This window comes from Phocoena sinus, chromosome 2 (assembly GCF_008692025.1).
Source record: "Phocoena sinus isolate mPhoSin1 chromosome 2, mPhoSin1.pri, whole genome shotgun sequence".
NCBI classification, from domain to species: Eukaryota; Metazoa; Chordata; class Mammalia; order Artiodactyla; family Phocoenidae; genus Phocoena; species Phocoena sinus.
This window is the reverse complement of record NC_045764.1, coordinates 80,367,857-80,387,334: the sequence shown is the minus strand read 5'-3', so window position 1 is coordinate 80,387,334 and position 19,478 is coordinate 80,367,857. Positions and strand designations below refer to the sequence as shown.

Sequence of the window (19,478 nt, the reverse complement as noted above, 5' to 3'; positions counted from 1 at the left end):
AAGGAAATTCTGCAATATGTGACAGTAGGGATGAACCTTGAGGATGTTACGCTAAGCCAGTTACAGAAAGACAAATACTGCATTATTGCACTTATATGAGGTATCTAAAATCATCATATGCACAGAATTAAAGACTAGAATGGTGGTTTCTGTGGGCTGGAGAGAGGGTGAAATGGGGAGTTACTAATCAATAGGCACAGAGTTTTTTTTAACATCTTTATAGGAGTATAATTGCTTTACCTTGTTGTGTTAGTTGCTGCTGTAAAACAAAGTGAATCAACTATACATATATCCCTATATCCCCTCCCTCTTGCGTCTCCCTCCCTCCCACCCTCCCTATCCCACCCCTCTAAGTGGTCACAAAGCACTGAGCTGATCTCCCTGTGCTATGTGGCTGCTTCCCTCTAGTTATCTGTTTGACATTTGGTAGTGTATATATGTCCGTGCCACTCCCTCACTTCGTCCCAGCTTACCCTTCCCCTGCCCTGTGTCCTCAAGTCCATTCTTTACATCTGTGTCTTTATTCCTCTCCTGCCCCTAGGTTCTTCAGAACCATTTATTTTTTTTTAGATTCCATATATACGTGTTAGCATACGGTATTTAATTTTCTCTTTCTGACTTATTTCACTCTGTATGACAGACTCTAGGTCCATCCACCTCACTACAAATAACTCAGTTTCGTTTCTTTTTATGGCTGAGTTACATGCCATTATATACATGTGTCACATCTTTATCCATTCATCTGTTGATGGACACGTAGGTTGCTTCCACGTCCTGGCTATTGTAAATAGTAGGCACGGAGTCTTAATTAAGCAAGAGAGGTTCTGGGATTGGCTATAAACCATGTACCTGTATCCAACAATACTGTACTGTACACTTAAAAATTTGTTATGGGGAAAAATAATACAAATCTACAGTAACAAAAACAGTGTGGTACTGTAATACAGACAGACATACATAGATCAATGGAACAGTATAGAGACCCCTGAAATAAATCTTCACCTAAAACAGTGTTTTTAATAGTTGAATAAAATTTTATTATATCAATATATATCAATGATTTAATTTTAGTGTTTTGATAATTAGGCTAATTAAAAAATTCCCTGTTTTATATATTTTCAGTAACTTGTCCATTGCTGTTAAAGGCAAAATATATTTATATATTTGACTGATGTACTTAGCTGCATTAGTTAGCTAGATCTAATTAAATCCTGCTAAATGCCCAGCATAGTTCTGTGTTTTTTAAATATATTTAATCATGTTTAAAAGATCAATACCAATGTTCTAGTTTTATAGATTGGGCATGGAGGCTCAGTGCAACTGCATAACTTGCCCAGAGTCATGTTGCTAGTAAGTGGCTCAAATGGAATTTGAATCAGGCAGATCTTTTTCCAAGTTTGTTCTGTTATTCCATCATGCCTAATGCACATGGGCCTTGAAAGTAAAATGAAAAAGGCATAACTTATTCTATGAATCGTAGACCTTGGAATATTAGAGCTAGAGTAGGACAACCACAGAACAGTGACAACATACACTGTGGCTGCTTACATTTACATTATCTTTTGCTGTGCAGCTTCTTTATCTATAGACAAGTTAGTTGAAGAAAAAAATGCATGTCACCACTTAGAGAAAAAGCCGGTTTGAAAAGATAATGCCTTTAATCACATGTCCAATAAATGTCAAACATATATCCAAAGTGGATCTTATTTCCAACGTAAAGCAAATGGTTAGATTTCAGCTGCATAATTAGCCACTAATTGGAATATGCCCATTTGTAATAGTTAATGAGCAACAATAAAGAAGAGTAGGATGACTGTGACATATGATATTTCTCTTATGTTTCTGATAAACAGTTTTTTCATATCAATTTGCTGTAGGTACTAGGGTTTGGAAAAATTTTTCTTAGGGAAGTTTCACACAGAGGTGATATTTTATCTGAGTCTTGAAAGACAGCTAAGGGTTCCTTACGTAGAGGAGTAGGGAAAAGACATCCTTGCTCTAAGAAACACAATGAACAAAGGGTCTGAGTTGAGAAAAACGTGTGGTGAACCAAAGAGGTGGTGAGTAGAAACCATCCCTATTGCGTGCACGCACACGCACACGCACACGCACACATTCGCATGCATATATATTTCTCCTATTTTTTGAAAGAGTAATTTGATTCTCCTGTTTTCTACGTGTTGTTTCTTTTTAAATTATATTTGGCATATAACACTGTGTAAATTTAAGGAAAAATATGTTGATTTGATACATTTGTATATTATAATATGATTGCCATTGTAGCATTAACTAGTTCCTCTATCACATCACATGATTACCATAACCGTTTTTGTCGTGGGAATAATTAAGATCTAGTCTCTTAGCAAGTTTGGTGATTAATATAATATTGCTGTCTATATTCACTATATTGTGCATTAGATCTCTAGGACTTATTTATCGACTATTTTGTACTCTTAAACAACATCTCTCCTATTTCCCCACCTTCCAGCCCCTGGTAACCATTATTTTGCTCTCTGTTTTTATTAGTTCAGATTTTTAGATTCCACCTAAATGTGATATCATATAGATCTTCCTGTTTTCTGATCTCTCTCCCTAAGTGTTCTCTCTTTGCACAGCAAAATGGACAATAAAGTATTTTTCTAAACAAAACAGTTTCTTACCTTTATTATTTTAACATAATTAATATTTTGTAATATTTAATACTGAATAATTCTCAAAACAGCTATTAAAATAAATTTATCTGCAACATTAGTACCTGTGAAGGAAATATTAGATATAAAAACAGATATAAAAATAGAATACAGGACTTTGAGGTATTGATGGTCTATTTGTGGGGCTGGAAGGTGGGGCAGGAAAATTGGTATATCTTATAAGATCATACTTTGTCCTTTGGTTCTCTGGCCTATTACAGTACTAGGACTTCATTCAACCAATCCTTAAATGTCAGCATATGAATTCCTCTTCAGCTCCTTTTCTTTTACAAAAGTGCCTCTAATAATATAATTTATTTCTTATTCTCATTCTTTTATCTTCCATGTCATTGATTAATAGAATGGATCTACAACGTCCAATTACTACATAGAATACCCTCAGAAAAACTTAAAAGTAAAATGTTGAGGACCAGGGGTTTTTTTCCATCCTAATTCCCATAATTAAATTGTCCTTGATCAATGCAGTGGGGAAAGTCACTGTGCACTGGCACTGGGTTTTGAACTTATAGTTTGTCTATCATAATACAATTAAAAGATAATAGGGTTAGGGCTCTTAATTCAATAACAAGACACATATACTGTGATGGAAGTGGGTTACATAATTCATAATAAATCACTGAGAGGAAATGTGCACATCAGGTGTCTCACATATCTCCATTTGGTGGGTCAGGGTTTAAGGAACTAAGCTGTAACTAGAGAATTCAATCACTGCCTGAAAGGCTGCTGCTGCTTTGCCTAAGGATGGCTCTTGCAGGTTTCTGGCTGATTATTTTCTCAGTCAATGCCCTGACTTCCAGCTTGAGTTGAAATGAGATTATTTACAATTACTAGATATTTTAGAATACAATTTTGTTGATTGTGATAGGAAAATATAAAGAATAAACTAAAATTTTTCACTAATTTTACCAGCTATATTTTGACATATAACCTTACAGCTTGTTTCAATGCACATATATATATACATACACATATATGGGTATATATGTATATAAAAACACATATATATTTAATATTTCTCTTATTAATGTGTCTATTAACAAAATCTGGTATAATAGCATTAAAATATAGAAATATCATTTACTATACTTAAAATATATAGCTAGAATTTTATAAACTCTTAAAGAACATGATTTTTAATGGCAACATAATTTACTATTGGCTTTTTTCCTAATATAGTTGCTGTGTGAGATGTATTTTAGTTGCTTCATTAGAACTAGCTTGACTATAGGTACGGTTCTCATTTTTGTTTTTGTTTTTTTTTTTTTCTTCTCATTTTTGAATGGTCATTTGCTCATACACTACTTTTGTAATGACTTCCCATTGGAGGATGACTGCTTGAGCAACAGCTCGTTGTTCCACTGAAATCAGGCTTTATTGGCTTTATGAAATTCATGGGCATTTCTCTAGGTAAAGCAGTCCTTCTCAGACTAGGTTAAACTCTTATAAATTGGGTAAGGAGTGGGTTTGGGGTTTGTTTTGGTTTGTTTCTTTTTATTTGCTTTTTGTCTTTGTTTTTTGTTTTGCCTTAATTATAGGAGATATGTGTTTGGGCCATATCCAGGAAACTCTAAATCTAAAAATGTTTACAGTAAGACCATTTTCAAATTTGGAATAAATAATTATAAGGAAATTAGTCTTTTGGATGGCTGCCAAAAGAAAATTGGCCAAATAGTGATTGGCTGTACAGAGATAGGGTATCTGTGAACTGAAAACAAAAATAAAGAAAAAACAGAACACAAACACACACAATAATTCTGAGTCCAGAAGGGGGAAACGCTTTGCTTTAATTTGGGAAAGAATAAAATAGCTTATTCCCATGGAAACCAAACCATTCCTCTCTTTAACAATGAAAAAACACAAAATTAGACATATGAACTACTCTTTAAGATGCAGATTGTTTTCATTTAAAAAAAAACTACAAAGCAAATGGCTTTAATAATACTTATTTTATTTACCAAGAGTTTATGCAGTAAAATATCTTATTCTTTTCTTATAGAAAGTCCAAATCACAAGCTGGTGAACTAAACCAGGAGTCTTTGTTAGCTAATTAATCAGGTGTGGAATGATCTAGTGGAGTAAGATTTAATGGAGTGGAGTATGCTTTTTCTCTCTATTTTATGTGATAGACTTTTCCCTTGTGTGTAAAAATATTTCTTTCTGTCAAATTTTCCTACATAAGCCTCCAGTTTCCCATCTAAACTGCAAGCCTTTATATTTTCATAAAAGTCAAGGTTTGTGAAACACATGTTAAATAGTTAAGAAATAAAACAGCAAGTACAAAAATAGTAAGAGTTAATAAATTAAACATTTTAAATCATTTAATATATAATCAAACAAAATGAACTTGGTAGATATTTAATTATTTTCCCACTGATTCAATTAGAATTTTATTCAGCTTCACATTAAGCCATGATTGTGGCTTAGTGAAAAAGAGATTTATTTATTTCATTCAACAAGAATTCCAGGTATAGGCGTTTGAGGGCTAGTTTGGTAACTCAATGATTCCATTGAAGAAAAAAGCTAAATCTATCTTCCTGTTTGATCATCTTTAGTGGAGGATGTTCTACATGCATGTTAAAGAGTAATAAAAGAAGAAAACAGAATAGGGCAAGAAGATTTTTGCTTATATCTCATTGGCAGAACTATGTCAAGTGGTCATCTCTAGTTGCAAGGGAGACTGGGATATTTCACAAAAGCAGGAAAGGGAAGGAGGGCTTAAAAGGTTGCTGAGTGAATGAACTTACTGTATCTGTCGCCTTCCACCTCTCTGAGCATTCTGTATTTATACACAATATTTATATCTTTCTCTGGACTTTAAATAAAATGAATTCATCCTCTGTCTTCCAAGGCAGATAATCCCCAAATTATATCCAGTTACTGTATTTAGCTTGAAGTCTAGGATATTTGGGTAATCTCTCCCTCAGCTACATGTTTGGTTCTTTGTGATCCTTAGGTCTATACACTAAAGACAAGTCATCTTCTTCTAACATTCCCAATGTATTACTGTGGAGAGAGAAGAAAATAGGATAATAGCAATTTAAAAAGTCTTATTCAGTAAGAGGGAACGTAGAAAATATATGACTGTCGGTGGTACATAGCAAATATAATAGAGTCCTGCTGGGTGGGTTACTCAGGACTTCCTGATGCTAGCAGCAGAAGTAGTTACTTGACTAGCCAATTTGGCAGGCCCTGGTACTTCTTTCTTGGCGAATTTCTTTTTTCTCCAAGTCCTTGGTTCTACATCTGGGGAGACCTTCCTTGACCAATGTGCCAATGCCTACAAAAATGAAAGTAAAAGAGGGCTCCAAAAAGAATGAAAAGGCATTGCATATCTATAAAACCGTAAATTGGGACCATCCCAGGAAATCCAGGTAAATGGTTTTCCTAGCTGGGAAGAGATTCACCTTGGAGTCCACTTTCTTTCGCTGTGAGTTCAAGGACCCAGAAATTACTTTAAATACAGCTGTAGTGAGCCTGAGGCACATTTGGAAATACCATGCTCTGGAAATTTTACCAGGCTTCCAGGAGGTGAGTTTCAAGACCATTTTATGAGTAACCACATCAGCCTGGAAAATGTAACTTGTTGCTACTGACTCCTTTGTTCTGACCAATTCCTCACTCTTAACCTAATGGCTGCTGCCTCAGCCCCTGCAAAACTGCATGCCAAGGTGCCACACCATTAATCTGATCTTTGCCACTAAGTTCCCCTTCATTGTCACTTAGAGATTTCCTAAAGGAAAGTGTATGAAACACCCTGGGGCAACAGTTTCGTATGTTTTTGAAGTTGCACTCAGAAACCTCTGCTTGTATACATACATTTTGTATACAGAAGCAGCTGGCTGTTCTCAACCCTGCAAGGTTCCAAATTATGATATTCGCAGTCAATTTATATTGCAGGACACAAGCAGAGTGAGCCTCTGCTGGTAGGTAAAGGTAGCTGTGCTCCCTTGCATCTCTGCTTAGAGACTCTCTAGCTCTAGTTTGAGTGCATCTCTACCACAGTACACTTTTGAAAGCAGCAGGATTTAAGAAGCACATGCCAGTATTCTGAATTTTATTCCTACCATTCACGCTAATAAAAAAGCTTCAGTTGGCATGTGGTCACAGTTCCAAAGTATAGCAAGCAACAGTTTGACCAGCAGTTTCGCTACTGCATTTCAAAATGCGTTAGCTTTCAAGCCTGAGGTAATTAAATCTTCACTGTTTGCCCTCATTGTCTCCTCCACAGAGTCAGTTTCGCATTTTAAGGCCTATTATTGAAGCTCCCTTCATTCTTTAAAAATTATTTCATTGATCAGTATTCTTAGTTGCAAACAACAGAGTCTACTCTAGTTAGCTTACACAGAAAAAAAAATTATTTCATAGACTCTTAGGTCACTCAGGAATTTTCGGAGAGGTCCAAATGCCCACCTCTAAATCTACTGTGCAGAAACAATGTCCAATTATACCATGGGGTTTCTTTGGAGAAAACATCATTGCCACCATTGATCAATACTTTGTCCCTCAGGACTGAATACTGGAGACTCTACAATAAAGTACAAAAGACCACCACTTTTGTTGCTGAAAGAGCAAAACCCCACAATACAGTCACTGGCTCACTTTGCTCAATTTGAGTTCAGATCTTGCTTGAATGCAGGTCAAATATCTGGACCGTAACTACAAAGGAATCTAAGAATGTGTTTGATCTAGCTTGTCTTGAGAAGACGAGGAACATAAGGAGAAATGTAGCCAAAATGGAAGGAGAATGTTTAAAGATGCTGGGTATCCATATGTGATGATTGGATTTAACAATATCGTACATGCTTACTGGGATTTTTAGCTTATCAGTAGGACTCTGTGATGTCCACTTCCTCAACACCCATTGCAATTAAGTTATCTTTATGGTACAGAATTTTCCTGAGCATGGACATGTTATAGATAACTGTTGCAAATAAGAAATATACCTTAGAGAAAATATCTCAAAGATTTCTGATCCATATTTGATTACGTCCAGTTCAATTAAAGGAAATAGAATGGAATGGGGTAGGATTTTCTCTTATTAACATTACTTAACTATCACAACTTTTTTTCAATATCCCTGATACCTGCAACATCCCATGGGTGGAATAGTCTGTGGGAAATCTTATTTACTATGTAATATACTATGCCTTTCTGGCTTAGATAGATTTAAAACAAGTTGCTAACATCAGATGCCATTTAGAGAAGTTATCACTGGTTGTTAACTTATCCACATCTGTTTTCAGTGAGTGCCATAACTCCACAGATCGAATCAAAGTCAGAGTGTGGGATGAAGATGATGACATTAAATCCAGAGTGAAGCAACATTTCAAAAAGGAGTCAGATGATTTTCTGGGACAAACAATTGTAGAAGTGAGGACCCTGAGTGGAGAAATGGATGTCTGGTACAATTTAGGTGACTGTCTTTATATCTACTTGAAAAATGTTAAATAAAATTCCAGAATATCTGTGGAAGGTATTATATTCCTATATAGGTAAAAATAACCAGTGCTTTTCTCGAACATTCTCATGGACTTCAGGCAGTTTAGTTTCGTTAGAAATTAAGGTGATAATTATTCAAACTCTATATTATTGAAAGATATTGGTAAATTTGAGATGAAGAGAGAAAAGTCTTTCTAGAAATCAACTGGGTGTCTTTTAGGAGAAACATATCCCATTCTGAATTTTTAATTCATAGAGTATAGCTTCAAAAAATCTTGCCAAATGTATAGAAAATAAATAAGCTATGACTTAATAATGTCTGACTTATTTCCTCTTAGTCCCTTAATGAATTTTGGCAATAAAGGAAAAGTGTGTATTTTGGATATTTTGCAAAGATGATATAAAAGTAGGCTTTAGCAGGCAAAGCCAGATACACATGTGGACTTCTGCGTATTCTGATGATGAAGATATTGAGAATATGTTTAATTGGCATGATTTTAAAATGGAATTTTATTATGGAACCAAGAATTGAATAAAGATAAGTTTTAATTTGACTTTTACTACAATTGACTAATAAGCTAGAATCTTCAGTGCTGACTTAATAATAGTAAATATATATGGATCGCCTCATTTTCTATAAAGGATATGATCCAAAATGGCTTTATCATATCATCTGAAATGTTTTAATTAAATTTTTAAGGTCTGGTCGTGAATCTAAGAAAGGTTTACATACTCCCAGGATTATGAAGTGTTTCCATTTAGGATACCAACTTATCTTAGCAAATTAAAGAGTGCTTTTGACTTTTTAAAAACCTACGTACTTCAAGTAATGTAATATTTGGCAAAGTAAAGGGGTAAGGCCACAAAATTAATGAATATCTGAATTATATAATAATTTAAAGAAGGAGAGATATATAACTTACCTGAACATAGGTGATTCAAGCTAGACTAAAAACTCGTTATCAAAAAATACTTTATTTTGAGGAAATCTTTAAAGAAAATTGGTGCTTCTCCATTATTGGCATAGAGGTTTTGCTTCACTTATAATGATAATCCTCCTGTATCTTGTTTATACTATTAAATAACTTTATATATGAAAACAGAGATGTTGGGCAAGGGTAAACTTCAGGGCATTAACTTTGCACAGTACTCATAGGTTGTGTTTTCATTAAAGAGGCTTGCCTACGTGAGTTTTTGTTTTTTGCAATAAGTTAACATGTTCTTGAATTGAGGGAGTTAGAATTCAGAACAGAAATTCCTCAAATTATTCTTTTGACAAAACGTACAAGGGTATATTTAGTCTGCAAAAGAATTTGAATGTGCTTTTAATAAAATCTGCCACCCAGCTCTTGTGCAGAAACAGTCCTTCATTCTATGGAAGGAAAAACGTGATGCAACAAACATGGACACCTTTGCCTGCTCATCCTCAATTCATTGAGGATGTCATTGCTGATGTTTAACCTTTAGAAGGAGAGAGAGCAGGTCTTAGCTTTGTATAAAATCCCACAGTGGGTTCCATCCCCGTTAGTACCATATTTTCATTCTTTGTACAATGTTCCTCCTTCCTCATTACTTAGAATCCATTCCACCATGGAAGGAGGACTTGGCCAAAAGTCCTAGGCATCTAAGCAGAGCCTGTGTCCCATGGATCCATTGTGATGATGGTAGGTAAAATGTTCCCCTGTGATTCCAGGAAAAGGTCTGTGACAAAAAGGTCTCAGGACTTGACTTTCTCTTGGCTTCAGCAGAGAACTTGAGCATTTGTTGAGAATCAACTATCTCCCAGCCAATAGGAGAAACTCTCAAGATCCTGGCAGTCCTAAGGGAAGAATCTTCACAACACAATGACTATTAAATATTAACGATGAAAGTCATCAGACATTCCACAAGAAGAAAGTGGCCTGTGTGATTTAACTGTATCTTATTTGGCTAAAAATACAGTTATGCTTAGAAAAAGGGGCAATTAAAGAAGTCTTCACCGCTGACTTTGTGTCACTCTATCTCTTTATCTTTTGTTTTTGAGATGGGTCAGCTTGCTTCTTTATGTGTTTCATCAGGGAAGTAGGTATCAGACATAGGTCTCCTACCTACATTCACACCCTAGGAATTTTGTGACTATGCTTTTCTTTCTCTCAAAGCTACTACTCAGTTCATATTAGACACACGTGCATACACTTACACACACATTATTAGACTGAATTGGCTACATACTGATTCCATTCAAAGAAAGAGTGAATCTAACACATAAGTAAACACAGGCTGTAGACTATAGGTCTTCATGAATCACTGACAAAGAAACCTAATAACAAATGTTTTTGTTAGAGCTTTGACTCATTTTTTCAAGGACAGAAAGAGTGGGGCTTTTAGATAAAATACTTCCCTCATTAATTTTTTCTTTTAGTTATTTTGCTTTTAATTGCCCAAATAATTAATTTCATTGTATAAACTGATCTAGTACACAGAAATTTATATCAGAATGGTAGGGTCTTCTGATTGAGCTTTTCTATTTGAAATATTTATATCACAGTTTGACAATCCCAGCGACATATTAGGCACATTATTTTAAATTGTGTTTAGCAGAATCATTGTGGTTAATCAAACCTGATCTAGAAAAATGGCTTTTAGCACTATAAGCCCTTTTTTAAAGCTTTCGAGAACTTGTATAAGAAACATGATGTCAAAAATGACTGACCAGTTACATTTTGCTTTATCAGAGAAACGGACAGATAAATCAGCTGTGTCTGGGGCCATTCGATTGAAAATCAATGTGGAAATAAAAGGAGAGGAGAAGGTTGCTCCGTATCATTTACAATATACATGTTTACATGAGGTAAGTAAATTGAATTGTATTAATAACAAAACCTAGGAAAGAGTGTATTGTTTATGGATCATGCAACAAAATATTCGTTTTAAAAATAGAATTGAATTAGGTTTGTAAAAGTGTCCCTGAAGTTCTTACTCTGTACTATAGCAAGTGATTTGCTAAGGTATCACATAGCCTATGTATTACCCCCTGAAGAGAGAGCTGGTTGTCTTTTTTCTTCTTGCGGTACGCGGGCCTCTCACTGCTCTGGCCTCTCCCGTTGCGGAGCACAGGCTCTGGACGCGCAGGCTCAGCGGCCATGGCTCACGGGCCCAGCCACTGCGCGGCATGTGGGATCTTCCCGGACCAGGGCACAAACCCGTGTCCCCTGCATCGGCAGGCGGACTCTCAACCACTGCACCACCAGGGAAGCCCCAGCCGGTTGTCTTTGAATGAGATTTAGAACAAACATACGAGGCGGGTTTTAATAAATGAGGCAATAAGGTGATAATGAACAAGTAGGCCAAATTAAATTACCATTCTTCCAGGGAGGAAGAAGAATATTAGAAAGCATTCATTGAAGAAATAAGTCATGATATTTTGGAAGCATTGTAAATATATAGTTCTTTAATAATGGAGGAGAGGATCCAAATCATGATAGTTTTTGAGAATTCTGAGTGAGTGTTCAGATTTTGTTGAAGATTTAATTAGTATTATCTGTTAAATATAAAAATTCTGACGTTGTAGCAATGGCTTTGGAGAGCTAATGTAATTAGCAGTAATTTTGTCTTTCTTTTTCTGAGTACAACAGAGGGCTTTATACATACTGAAGCCTCCTCCATTTTAACTACCCTTTGCACAAACACATCTGGGTGGCAAGTATCAGAATGTAGTTTTCCATCCATGGATAGGAGAGAATATACTACCCAATAGAAGGAGCCTGGTTGGCTTAGAGAGAGGTAGAGACCACCCAATTTGAGTCAAAAGGGCAGATTCATCAGTTCCCATTTGTGCCTCAGTGTAAATGCACAGATAATCTTGGGCTTTTATTACTGGATGCTTTGCAACTGAGAGCTTAGTTAGACATGTCACCAGAGCTTTTCCCTGATACAAATGACACATCCCATGTATCAAAAAATATGAAGTGAAGCTGAGGAATATGCCTTTTCCCATGTTCAAAGGGTACAGAAGAAGTACCTTCCTAAGAAAGAAAAAGATAGCTGGGAGAATCTTTGCCCTTTGTACATTATTTTTCCTAAATATATCTATGAAAATGTATATATGTAATTATTTTCACCTCCATTTTACTAAAGAAGGAAATGAGGAACAATATTTAAGTCATTTACACATTATACAGTCATTAGATATAGAACCAAGCCTTAATTTCCTGACTACAGTATAGCCAGTGATAATCCATCAAGAAAGGTGGTTCAGTTTTTAGACCAATACCAATAAATCCCTTGAACTGGCAGGATGGGGAGCCAACACTGGCCTTAAAATGTGGGTAGGGGCTTCCCCAGTGGCGCAGTGGTTGAGAATCCGCCTGCCAATGCAGGGGACACGGGTTCGAGCCCTGGTCTGGGAAGATCCCACATGCCACGGAGCAACTGGGCCCGTGAGCCACAACTACTGAGCCTGCACGTCTGGAGCCTGTGCTCCGCAACAAGAGAGGCCACGATAGTGAGAGGCCCGCGCACCGCGATGAAGAGTGGCCCCCGCTCACCGCAACTAGAGAAAGCCCTCGCACAGAAACAAAGACCCAACACTGCCAAAAATAAATAAATAAATTTATAAAAAAAAAAAAAAAAAAAATGTGGGTAGAGATTTAGGATCACAGGAACAGGATCATGCTTTGTTTTTCAGAGTCTTCTGTTGGTCCAAGACACAAAAAGAAATGAAATCCAAGAAAGGGTCCTTCAGTGACCCAGGCTGCATCCATGCAGCAGTTTCTCAACTTCTTCAAAGCAGGAAGGAATTCTTTGTAGTGATTTTTTTCACTTCAAAGTTCTAAAAATATTTATTTTCAACCTGAATTCATTGTCATGACTCATACCATTTTGCAGCCAAAGTCCTTTAGTATTATTTGCATACCTAGATTGTGTATTAACATAGCCCAAACACATTATTCATCCAGAGCTTTATAATTTACTCAGAGCCCATGAATGCAAAAGTTGTTCCAGAATGTAGAAATGTTTACATGAAAAAACATTTACTTCCTTCTAAAATGATGTGGTATATCTGAAACACTTAAATCATTGATTCCGTATAAACCTAGACAGAAATAAAATCAGAATTTGTATAAAGATGAGGTACGTTTGAATGAAAATCTGAGACATTTCTATTATTTATAGATGCTGATGAAACATTATATGCAATTATAAGTATAATTTACTGAAAGTTACAGTTAAATATATCTGGCCTAGTCTGAGAAAACTGAACATTTGAAAACCACTTACTTTTAGAATTTGTTCCATTACTTGACTGAAGTGAAATCTAATGGTGGAGTGAAAATCCCAGAGGTCAAAGGGGATGAAGCCTGGAAGGTTTTCTTTGATGATGCCTCCCAAGAAATAGTCGATGAATTTGCCATGCGTTACGGGATTGAATCCATTTATCAAGCTATGACGTAAGTATTATAGAACATTTACATTATCAAAATCTCTGTTGAAATCCAAAGGGGGAATAGAAAGAGTGTTCATTTCCCTTCTTCTAAATCAAATGAAATTTTGGTTAAAAAGACAGTTACATTTTGGATGTAATTGATTGGATGCTGGCTTCTTTCTCTATTACAGCTATAAAGTATTAAGGATTTGGTAACTCACTACCATCATCTTCCCAATTCTTATTCCATTCCCGTGTGCTGTTCTCTGACTAGCAGCATTAGCAGCACCTGGGAACTTAGAAATGTAAAATTTCTACCTTACTTCAGACCTATTGAATCAGAAACTCTAAAGGTGAGGCCCAGCCATCTGTGTTTTAATATTCCCAACACGTGATTCTCGTACACTCTGAAGTTAGAGAACCAATGCCTTACTTGATATCTGAGAAAACTGAAGCCTGATGATTAAATGAGTCGTCCAAGGTTACAGAGCCTGTTAGCATCAGAGACACATCTAGAGTCCTTATGGTGTTGACCATAACTTCAGACTGTATCCTTCTTTCCTATATTTATCTCAGTGCTGCTACTTTGGCGAAACCAAGATTTATTGACCACCCGTAGAACCCAAACACTACAGTAAATGTGATCCTGTAGAAGTGAGCCATACAGAAACACACCCCTTACTGAGGAGTTTCAGTAAGGATTTAGAATGGGGTTATATTACTTGTCCAGAGTTTATCTTTTGAAACCTGGTCTAAGTTTATAAGTGCATTCTGTTCAGATATAAACCATGTATAATATGTAAACTATGTACATATATTAGGACTATTTTTTCATATTAGAGGTCAAATCATATTTTCATGTGAACAGAATAGATGCTGGCCCAGACAGTCAATCATTTTCAGCCAACTTGATGGATATATTAGACCAAAATCTTCAAGGTTTATTGCTCAGAGAATTTAATCAACAGTCATATTTCTAGAACATCATATGTAAGAATGATTTTTTTTAATTTTCTGATAGTGTATGCTTTTTCAGTTTACAGAATGTCCACATGCTAAATAACAAAGGCTTACAGATTCTTACGTATGAAGAGGAACTTAGAGGTCACCCAATTGAAACTCCCTCTGAATCAGGAAACCCTGTTTTTGCATCCCTCACTAGTTGTTATCATCCCTTTGTTTGCTCACCTGCAGTAACAGGGAGCTCACTCCTTTTTCTTTTAATTGAAGTATAGTTGATTTACAATGTTGTGCTAATTTCTGCTGTATAGCAAAGTGACTCAGTTATACACATATATCCATTCTTTTTTATCTTCTTTTCCATTGTGGTTTATCCCAGGAGATTGGATGTAGTTCTCTGTGCTATACAGTAGGACCTTGCTGTTTATCCATTCTAAATGTAATAGTTGGCATCTGCTAACCCCAGACTCCCAGTTGACCCCTCTCCCTTTCCCACTCCCCCTTGGCAACCACAAGTCTGTTCTGTATGTCTGTGAGTCTGTTTCTGTTTTGTAGGTAGGTTCTTTTGTGCCATATTTTAGATTCCACATATAAGTGATACTATGTGGTATTTGTCTTTCTCTTTCTGACTTCACTTAGTGTTATAATCTCTAGTTACATCCATGTTGCTGAAAATGACATTATTTCATTCTTTTTTAGTATTCCATTGTATGTACATACTACATCTTCTTTATCCATTCATCTGTCAGTGGACATTTAGGTTGTTTTCATGTCTTGGCTATTGTGAACATTGCTGCTATGAACATAGGGGTGCTTGTATCTTTTTGAATTGTAGTTTTGTCTGGGTATATGCCCAGGAATGGGATTGCTGGATCATATGGTAGTTCTAATTTTAGTTTTCTGAGGAACTTCCATGCTGTTTTCCACAGTGGCTGCACCAACTTACATTCCCACCAACAGTGTAGGAACATTCCCTTTTCTCCATACTCTCTCCAGCATTTGTTATTTGTAAACTTTTTAATGATGGCCATTCTGACTAGTGTGAGGTGGTACCTCATTGTAGCTTTGATTTGCATTTCTCTAATAATTAGTGATGTTGAGCATCTTTTCATGTGCCTGTTGGCCATCTGTATATCTTCTTTGGAGAAATGTCTATTAAGGTCTTCCGCCCATTTTTCAATTGGGTTGTTTGTTGTTTTGTTGTTGTGTTGTATGAGCTGCATACAATATGTGTTGTGTATTTTGGAGATTAAGCCCTTGTTGATCGCATCATTTGCAAGTATTTTCTCCCATTCCATAGGTTGTCTTTTTGGTTTTTTTGTATGGTTTCCTTTGCTGCATAAAAGCTCGTAAGTTTGATTAGGTCCCATTTGTTTATTTTTGGTTTTGTTTCTGTTGCCTTGGGAGACTGACCTATGAAAATATGGTATGATTTATGTCAGAGAATGTTTTGCCTGTGCTCTCTTATAGGAGTTTATCATATCATGTCTTATGTTAAATAAGTCTTTAAGCCATTTTGAGTTTATTTTTGAGCATGGTGTGAGGGTGTGTTCTAACTTCATTGATTTACATGCATCTGTCCAACTTTCCCAGCACCAATTGCTGAAGAGACTGTCTTTTTCCCATTTTATATTCTTGCCTCCTTTGTTGAAGATAAATTGGCCATAGGTGTGTGGGTTTATTTCTGGGCTCTCCATTTTTCCCCCAATGATCCGTTTTTCCCCCATTATCCGTTTTTGTACCAATACCACACTGTTTTGATTTCTGTAGCTTTGTAGTATTGTCTGAAGTCTGGGAGAGTAATGCCTCCTGCTTTGTTATTTGTCCTCAGGATTTCTTTTGGAAATTCTGGGTCTTTTATAGTTCCATATAAATTTTTGGAGTATTTGTTCTACTCCTGTGAAAAATGTCATGGGTATATTGATAGGGATCACATTAAATCTGCAGATTGCTTTGGGTAGTATTGCCATTTTAACAATATTCTTCCAATCCAAGAGCATGGGGTATCCTTCCATTTCTTTGAATCCTCTTTTATTTCCTTTATTAATGTTTTAATATTCTCAGCATGCAGGTCTTTCACCTCCTTGGTCAGGATTTATTCCTAGGCATTTTATTTTTTTGGTGCGATTTTAGAAGTTTTTTTTTTTTTTTTTACATTCCCTTTCTGATGTTTCATTGTTAGTGTAAAAAAATGCAACTGGGGCTTCCCAGGTGGTGCCGTGGTTGAGAGTCCGCCTGCCAATGCAGGGGACACGGGTTCGTGCCCCAGTCTGGGAAGATCCCACATGCCGCGGAGCAGCTGGGCCCATGAGCCATGGCCGCTGAGCCTGTGCGTCCGGAGCCTGTGCTCCGCAACGGGAAAGGCCACAGCAGTGAGAGGCCCACATACCTCAAAAAAAAAAAAAAAAAAAAAATGCAACTGATTTCTGAATGTTGATCTTGTGTCCTGCCACTTCGCTGAATTCATATATTAGATCTAGTAGTTTTTGTGTGGAATCATTAGGGTTTTCTATATATAGTATCATGTCATCTGCATATAGTGACAATTTTACCTCTTCCCTTCCAATTTGGATACCTTTTATTTCTTTTTCTTGTCTGATTGCTGTGACTAGGACTTCCAATACTACATTGAATAGAAGTGGTGAGAGTGGGCATCCTTGGCTTGTCCCAGATTTTAGCAGGATAGCTTTCAGCTTTTCACCATTGAGTGTTACATTGGTTGTGGGTTCGTCATAAATAGTTTTTATTATGTTGAGATATGGTCCCTCTATACCCACTTTTGTAAGAGTTTTTACCATGAATAGATACTGAATTTTGTCAAATGATTTTTCTGCATCTATTGAGATGATCATGTTGTTTTTGACTTTTCTTTTGCTAATGTGGTGTATTACATTGATTAATTTGCATATGTTGAACCATCCTTGTGAACTTGGGGTGAATCCCACTTGGTCATGGTGTATGATCTTTTTTATGTGTTGTTGGACTTGATTTGCTAATATTTTGTTGAGAATTTTTGCATCATCAAAGATATTGGCCTGTAATTTTCCTTTCTGGTGGTATCTTTATCTGGTTTTGGTATCAGTGTGATGGTGGCTTCATAAAATGTCTTTGAGAGTGGTCCCTCCTCTTCAATATTTTGGAAGAGTTTAAGGAAGAATGGAATAAGTTATTTGTATGTGTGGTAGGTAGAGTTCTCCTGTGAAGCCATCTGGTCCTGGACTTTTGTTTGTAGGGAGTTTTTTTTTTTGTTTTGTTTTGTTTTAATTACAGATTCTAATTTATTTCTAGTGATCCGTTTGTTCAGATTATCTATTTCTTCTTGATTCAATTTTGGTGGGCTGTATGTTTCTAGGAAGTTGTCCATTTCTTCTAGGTTGTCAAATTTGTTGGCATATAATTGATCATAGTATTCTCTTATGATTTTTTGTATTTCTGCAGTATTGGTTGAGATTTCTTCTATTCATTTGTTATTTTGTTTATTTGGGTTCTCTCTCTTGTTTTCTTGATTATCCTGGCCACAGGTTTGTCAATTTTTTTACCATTTCAAAGAACCAGCTTTTGGTTTAATTGATTTTTTTCCTATTTTTTAAATCCCTATTTTATTTATTTCTACCCTGATTTTTATTATTTCCTTCCTTCTGATGACATTAGGTTTTGTCTGTTCTTTTTTTTCTAATTCTTTTAGATGGTAGGTTAGCTTGTTTATTTGAGATTTTTGTTGTTTTTTGAGGAAGACATGTATCACTATGGACTTCCCTCTAAAAACTGCTTTTGCTGCATCCCGTAGATTTTGTGTAGTTGTGTTTTCATTGTCATTTGTCTCAAGGTACTTTTTAATTTCCTTTTTGATTTCCTAATTGACCCACTGGTTTTTTAGTAGCATGTTGTTTAGTCTCCATTTGATCGTTTTTTTCTCATTTCTTTTCCCATGGTTGATTTCTAGTTTCAGGCCATTGTGGTCAGGGAAGATGCTTGAAATAATTTCTATACTCTTAAATTTTTTGAGGTCAGTTTTGTGCCCTAGTACATGGTTAATTCTAGAGAATGTTCCATGTGCCCTTGAAAAGAATATGTATTTTTTTTAATGTAATGTCCTGAAAATATCAATTAAGACTAACTGTTCTATTGTATCATTTAGGATCCTGTTGCCTCATTGATTTTCTGTCTAGATCTGTTCATTGATGTGAGTGGGGTGTTAACATCTCCTACTATTGTTGTATTCCCATCAATTTCTCCCTTTATGTCTGTTAGTATTTGGGGTTTTTTTGTTTTGATTTTTGTTTTGTCTTTTTGCAGTACGCGTGCCTCTCACTGTTGTGGCCTCTCCCATTGCGGAGCACAGGCTCCGGATGCGCAGGCTTAGCAGCCATGGCTCACGGGCTTAACCGCTTTGTGGCATGTGGGATCTTCCCGGACCGGGGCATGAACCCGTGTCCCCTCCATCGGCAGGCAGACTCTCAAAGTATTTGTTTTATGTATCTGGGTGCTCCTATATTAGGTGTATGTACATGGATGAGTGTAAAATCTTCTTCTTGTATTGATCCTTTTACCATTATGTAGTGTCCTTCTTTATCTTTCTTTATGGCCTGTATTTTAAAGTCTGATATGAATATTGCAACTCCTGCTTTCTTGTTATTTCTATCTGCATGAAATATCTTTTTCCATCCCCTCACTTTCAATCTATGTGTGTCCTTTGCTCTAAGGTGGGTCTCTTGTAGGCAGCATGTTGTAGGCTCTTGTTTTTTTATACAGTCTGCTACTCTATATCTTTTAATTGAAGCATTCAGCCCATTGACATTTAAGATAATTATTGATACATATGTATTGCCATTTTAAACCTTGTTTTGTAGTTGATTCTGTGTTTCTTCTTTGTTCCTTTGTTTTTCTTTCTGTGGTTTGATGATTTCCTTTTATTTTATGCTTGTGTTCTTTTGGGGTTTTGTGAATCTATTTTATGTTTTCGA

At 36.1% G+C, this 19,478-nt stretch overlaps 1 protein-coding gene across 2 annotated transcripts in view; it reads left to right on the top strand.

Annotated features, from left to right (window-relative positions):
* UNC13C (unc-13 homolog C) overlaps positions 1–19,478 on the top strand; it is a 586,631-nt gene that overhangs the window by 260,088 nt on the left and 307,065 nt on the right. For both annotated transcript variants that reach the window (XM_032622977.1, XM_032622978.1), the window contains 3 exons: positions 7,955–8,124; positions 10,865–10,980; positions 13,416–13,579. In XM_032622977.1, the coding sequence (XP_032478868.1) occupies positions 7,955–8,124; positions 10,865–10,980; positions 13,416–13,579 (450 nt within the window). The remainder of the gene's footprint in view (positions 1–7,954; positions 8,125–10,864; positions 10,981–13,415; positions 13,580–19,478) is intronic.